This window comes from Medicago sativa, chromosome 4 (assembly GCF_051527215.1).
Source record: "Medicago sativa cultivar Bolivia chromosome 4, Bolivia_mono, whole genome shotgun sequence".
Lineage (NCBI taxonomy): Eukaryota > Viridiplantae > Streptophyta > Magnoliopsida > Fabales > Fabaceae > Medicago > Medicago sativa.
In genome coordinates, this window is record NC_140752.1 from 93287393 (window position 1) to 93293438 (window position 6046).

Sequence of the window (6046 nt, forward strand, 5' to 3'; positions counted from 1 at the left end):
ATATGTATGTGTCCAAAAATACTTTTTATTTGGAGTTGTGACTTGTGACCAACTAAATATATCTCGTTGAAGATGGTTTTCAACTATTTTGAATTTCGAGCTGTTAGGTAGGCATCATTGGTCTGTCTCAATGTGTGAAGATACAACTATGAAATGCAGGGGCGAATGCTTGTACAACCAAGGGGTAGCTATGGCTACCCCAAAAAAAAATTAAATTATTGAGTTAGTAGGTATATTTTTATATTTGGCTACCTCTAATAATATATATTTTGTTACCTCAAGTTCGATTTTAGGTGCAATATATATATGGCCACCTCGTAAAAATATTGTTAGCTTCGCCGCTGAATGAAATGTTGAGAGAAATTCAGATTAAAATAAATAAGTAATAAGCCAAAGAAGTTTTGAAGTAAATTTGATGCTGAATTTGGATAATTCTAACCAAACCATATTATGAACGCTTGCAAGCTGGAGAGACAATTCTTATACTCAAATCACACAGAATTTTTCCGGACCATTTCTTTACTTATTCAAGCCAACTATCATACATATACATTGATACAAACTATTATAAAATTATTTCAAATTGATCAATAAAGGCCATGTCATCTCTCGCGCACCGCCGCAGATGGTATTTAGCTCATGCTTCACCAAATAATGTCCTTTGACTCCTGACTAGTCTCTTGGTTCAAAACATCAGAATCCTATTCACTATTTAGTGGGAGAGTAAATTGTGAAATACATTTGACACAAGAATGCTTGGTCAGGACTTCCTAGACCACAAAGAATTGACAGATTCTGATCCCCCCCAAAACACTAATAGAAAGAGGGAGGGGTTGACTATACTGTGACAAACACTATATTTGAGCAACTAGGAGTTCATTCCATGTATCTGGAATTCCAGGTAGGCACCAATGCAAACAGTCACTGGAGTTGAGAGTTCCTCTAATAGTGTAGCGCGACATGTGAGCCTCATCCCTCAACTGTGAAAGAGGGGTTATATCCAGTATCTTAATTTTTGTACCATTTAGTGCACCTGCAATAACTGGATCACTAGATCCTTCCAGGGAGACTTCACTACCATTTGATAGCGGGATAGTGTTATCGCAGCTCCCACCAGTATTCCAATCCCCATTGAAGAAATGCCTAGGCGATAAAGTCCTGAAGAAAGCTTTGAGCCGGGGATGCGAAACAAGTTGCAAATCAAGCCACTTGACTACACTGTAGATTGCTAAGTTTTTGGCATTTAAAATTTCTGCAATCTTTTTGTCTTCATTTGGCGTTCCATTAACATGCATTATCCACTTGTTTGCATTGAGCTTCCCACGGTTCCAGTGGTGTCCTGTATTGAGAACCAAAACATCAAAGCGATGGAGATACTGTCTCATGAAAGCGGGTGGACGGTCTAAATGCATGGCAACGTCAGTATGTTTGTCTGTGATGTTTAGCGGCACAAGATCACATAAACTAGCTGACCAATAATATAAGATGGTGGTATTAGTCTTGGTAAACCTGTAAGCCCAGCCATCAGGACGTATAGCTCCGCGGTGTTTTACAAGATCATACTCCCATCCCACATTTTGAACTTCTGGACTCTCTTCTCCACCAGTGGCCATACACATCAAAGATTGAAATTGTTGACGGCCCAATGAATCGCCAATGAATGCAATTGTTTTGTCCTTCATCCTACATACCATGTTAGCATTAAACACTGCTCACAAACCAACATTTAAACCAATACTCACGTAGATTATATACACTTTGAGAAATAAATAAGTTTTCCACATTTATAAGAAATAAAGGTTCCACAGCATGTTGGAACCATGTTACTTCCAATAATCAACAACATCAAACCAAAAAACTTCATAGCACGGTACCAGACAAAATTCGAAAAAATATTGCAGCCAGAAAATAATCCTGTTGAGAGGTGTTATTAACAACTAGAACAAAGAAAAAGAAAGAATTATACCTACTTTCTCAAGAACTTAGATCGGTCAAACTCTTGCATATCACAATTCTTTGGCTGCCAGCGGTATCCCTCAAATGAAAAATCTGGCCGTTGTGTCATTCTACATGACCACATTGATGATAACCACTGCTTACAGCCGAAACCAGAATAGAGCGGTCTCCTGCTATCTGCAACCCACTTACCCTTGGCGTAATCACAAGCTGCAAAGCATAAATCCAATCAAAATTAAACGTGTTCTTCAAACTTCATTGAAGAATGAAAAAAACAAGGTTTAAGCAAATTCAAACAGGGAAAAAACATATAACATGCAGAGTATTTGCTAATTTTCTGGTGCGGTAGTAGTTGGAGCACTGTGGCCATTTTCCACGTACAGGGTCATTTGTTAGAACCTTAACTCTAGATTGCACTGAGTGACATGATGCTACTAAGTGGAGACTCTCAACAGAAGTTCCTAATTTTTCATAATAACACCTCTAATTTTGTAAATTGTATAATTTTCTATCACAAAGATTAATATTTGAAAGCAAACTTCTACTTCTAGGCTTAGGTTGCATGAATTCATGGAGGTCAACTATGTAGTTTTAAAGACATGCACATGATACTTGAAATAGTACCTCTTAGGTCTTATATAGTTGTAGCAATGGAAAGAAGAGAAACAAGTTGATGTCGTAAGACAATTTGTGATTCAAGAGGAAACAACTAATTCAAAACGGCCAGCTCAAAGAGAAATTATAGTCAAGACATCAGAATGATTGAAGAGAAACTATCTTCTGTTTTCAATTGTTAGGCACGATTAGAATATTAGAATATCTTTCTAATAATATACACATTAATACAGAGAGATATTCTAATATTCTAATAGGCACAAGCCACGACCAGTGAACCCGGTTTGGAGGGTTAAACCAGGAGAAACAAGTAGCAGAGAGCTAGAGGTTGGTTATCGATTTCTTAAAGGGCTGTTGGGAGGTTAGGGAGTGAAAGGTCCATTTAAGGGCGTGGATGGTTATTGTGTGAGCATGACTGAATAAAACCAGTTGTACAGCCCTTGCTGGATGTTTTACCACCTTTTGTTCCATTCAATCATATAATGATAAAGCCTCTTCTTTTTTTTTCCTTCTTCTTTGGTTCCCAACATTAATATCTGCAACTTGAATGATATGTATGCAAGTAATAAAATTGAAATGACTAAAGAAAAATATATCCGGCCAGAAATAGTTTGACAAAATGTCATGCTTATTAGCTCTAAGATGGATGAGTATACCAAAAAACTAGTTGCAGAAAACTTTAGTTAATAGAGATGCATTTATGGAATAGCAAAAAATGTTGGCCGTGGAGAAATAAAGAATGAAAAAATAAAATCTACCTTCATTTCTGGGAGAAGACTCCGAAGATTCTTTTTTTCTGGGAGAAGACTCCGAAGATTCTTTTTTTTGAAAAGGAGACTCTGGAGATACTTTCTTTTTAAAAGGAGACTCCGGAGATTTTGGATGAGAATCTATGGCTGCTGCACCCTCGACACCAACTTGCAATTTTGTTTCATTTTCTGCCAGGGGGGTTAAGGATTTTTCCACACCTTTTTTCGGCTTTGTAGTTCCCACTGAATCTATTGGGACCTCCGCAGGAAATTCTAAGCAGATGCGTTGACAGAAAAAATAAAAAAAACTCCTCAGTATAGTTAATGATGAAAAAATATCAGGTTAATGAAAACGTAATAAGAAAACACAAACATGAAATGGTTTCAAAATCAACAAGTAACAATCAATCAACTATAAGCCGGTTAAACTGTAAAAATCAAATCCTACATGAGAGGTTGCATTAGGAACATTTATAGAGTTATTGACATACCAATGAATTGGGGATAATTAACCCCTATCAAAGAAAAATCCCCTTTTCTTCATCTTTATTCTTACAATCAGTTACCATTTTCATCTCCAGTTCCTATTATACTTCTTCGAATGATGCTAATTTTGACGAAACACACATGCAAGAAACCGACAAGCGCTTTTTTTATTAGCAATTTCACCAACTACCTACCTTGTATTGTGTAAACTACCAAACTAAGAAGCCAGTGATTATTATGAAAATACATGCATTCTTGTGTTTCGTGTGCGTTCTGTTTAAAATAAATAGCACTTCCCTACTTGATATACATCTTCTTCGTTCAAGAATAGAAATCTACTTGTCATTAGGGGTAAATTACCAATGTATGTCTCACTGATAAGTTTTTCTTTTTGTTCCTTATATAATGAAAGTAAGATCCTCCTATTCTATCGAAAAACTTATCTACTCTGGAAGCAGCTTTAATTCTAGTTGTTGCAAGAATAGTTAAAACAAAGCATAAATTGTTTCCAAACCTACAAGAAATTTGCATAAAGGAATACAAACCTGAAGGTATGTGATACCATTCATGAGCTGATCTTAAAGTGGAGGCTATTGGATTTGTTTCCCATGTCCACAATAATGTGCTAAAAAGAACAATAGCAACTAAGGCTACTGCTACAGAAACATGCCTCCCTCTGAAGATATAACCATTTCCTCCTTTCATCTGCGCTTACACATTACAGCAAATACAGAACAAATCCCTCGGATAAATTCGTTGCTTTGTGTAGCTGAATCGAGTTGTGTTCGTTTATACGCAGTTGCAGATCCAATGCGTTCAGGTGAGGGAATTGACGGAATTGGCCCTGAGCTTTGAATTGAAGGAGGAGGAGTGCGAGAGAGGAAATGAATTGATGAGGATGCTGGGTTCCTTTTCACTTCACCGCCGGAGATTCAATTAGAGGATAACACGTTTCACCTGCAGGGGTATTTTTGTCATGTAACGAAATGATCAAGGGTGTTATCGTGATTTCGAAAGATTATGCATTTGGATTGGATTTAGGTAGCGTGACGATCTAAATGGAAACATTTGTTTATGACGTGCATGTTCGGAGTATTACTTTTTCCACCATATGCGCCTTCTCGCACGCCCTTTTTTTTGACCAAAATACCCTTTATTTGGACTATATAATCCGAACAATATTCGGATCATATAATCTGAAATGATTGGGAAATCACTCTGCCCTATGGGACTTGCGAAACTTGACTTTGGGCAGGGTGAAATACAATCCGGAAAACATAATCCGGACACAATGGTTGTATTCCAGAGTAGAAAATCCGCACGCCCTGTATTTAAATCAGGCGGGAAAAGTAGTCGTTTTTTTTTCGAAAAACGTAATCCAGACAGCTAGGTTATATATAGTTCTCCAGAACCTAGCTGAAGCACACCACCTTTATCAAAAACACTCCCTACACCTCTAAAAAACACTCAATTTGGGCGAAATAATGGTTTGGAGCAGCAATCTGGCCATCAAGGGGGGTTAACATCATCATTTTCGTCTGAATACAAAGGTAATATGTATATAAACCTTTCCCTAGTCGATTTTTAGGCGATTAACATTTGATCACGTTGTATGATCTTCAGTGTACTTTTCCGGAATTTGAAATCCGGATTGCATTCATGCGTTCCGGATTTCGTAATCTGGACTGTACCAGTGCAGAAACTGTGTTCATTTTCTGACTCTGCTTCACACTGTTTTCAGTCATGGATGTTCCTGTTGATCCCCCAAATGATGATTTACCTCAAAATGAACCTCCTGTTGTGTCGCCGCTTCTTTTAGTTGAAGATGTGCATGATTCCGGAAATGCCAAATCCGAGAATCCCCCACCACGACCCCCGAAAGTAGAGGATGCTCCTCCTCCTATTCCTCTTGTTGTACCACCTCCAGTATTGTCCCATTCTTGTTGGACCCAACCTTGTCTCACAAACCGTCCCTACCCGAACCCAATGCGTCGGGTCTGATCCGGTCAAAGGAATAACAAGGACAAAAATCATAAGACAAGATAGTGTGCATACAGTTAAAACTCTATAAATTAATAATGTCAGGACCAGAGAAATTTATTAATTTATAGAGTTATTAATTTATCGATAAATTAATAATTATTAATTTAAAGAGTTTTTAAGTAATTATACTGTACATACCAAACAAAAAGGCAAATTAGTCTATGCCTCTTAGAATTACGTTGCAGCGAACCTTGAGA

At 37.4% G+C, this 6046-nt stretch overlaps 1 protein-coding gene across 1 annotated transcript; it reads right to left on the reverse strand.

The window, feature by feature from the left end:
- Positions 1 to 448: 448 nt before the first annotated feature.
- Positions 449 to 4720, reverse strand: TBL14 (TRICHOME BIREFRINGENCE-LIKE 14). The gene is made up of 4 exons (XM_085705724.1): positions 4352 to 4720; positions 3330 to 3593; positions 1971 to 2166; positions 449 to 1683 (listed from the first exon to the last, which is right to left on the reverse strand). Exons 1-4 carry the CDS (start codon positions 4509 to 4511, stop codon positions 855 to 857), a joined length of 1449 nt encoding a protein of 482 aa, XP_085561850.1. The 5' UTR covers positions 4512 to 4720; the 3' UTR covers positions 449 to 854.
- Between the last annotated feature and the right edge of the window lie 1326 nt (positions 4721 to 6046).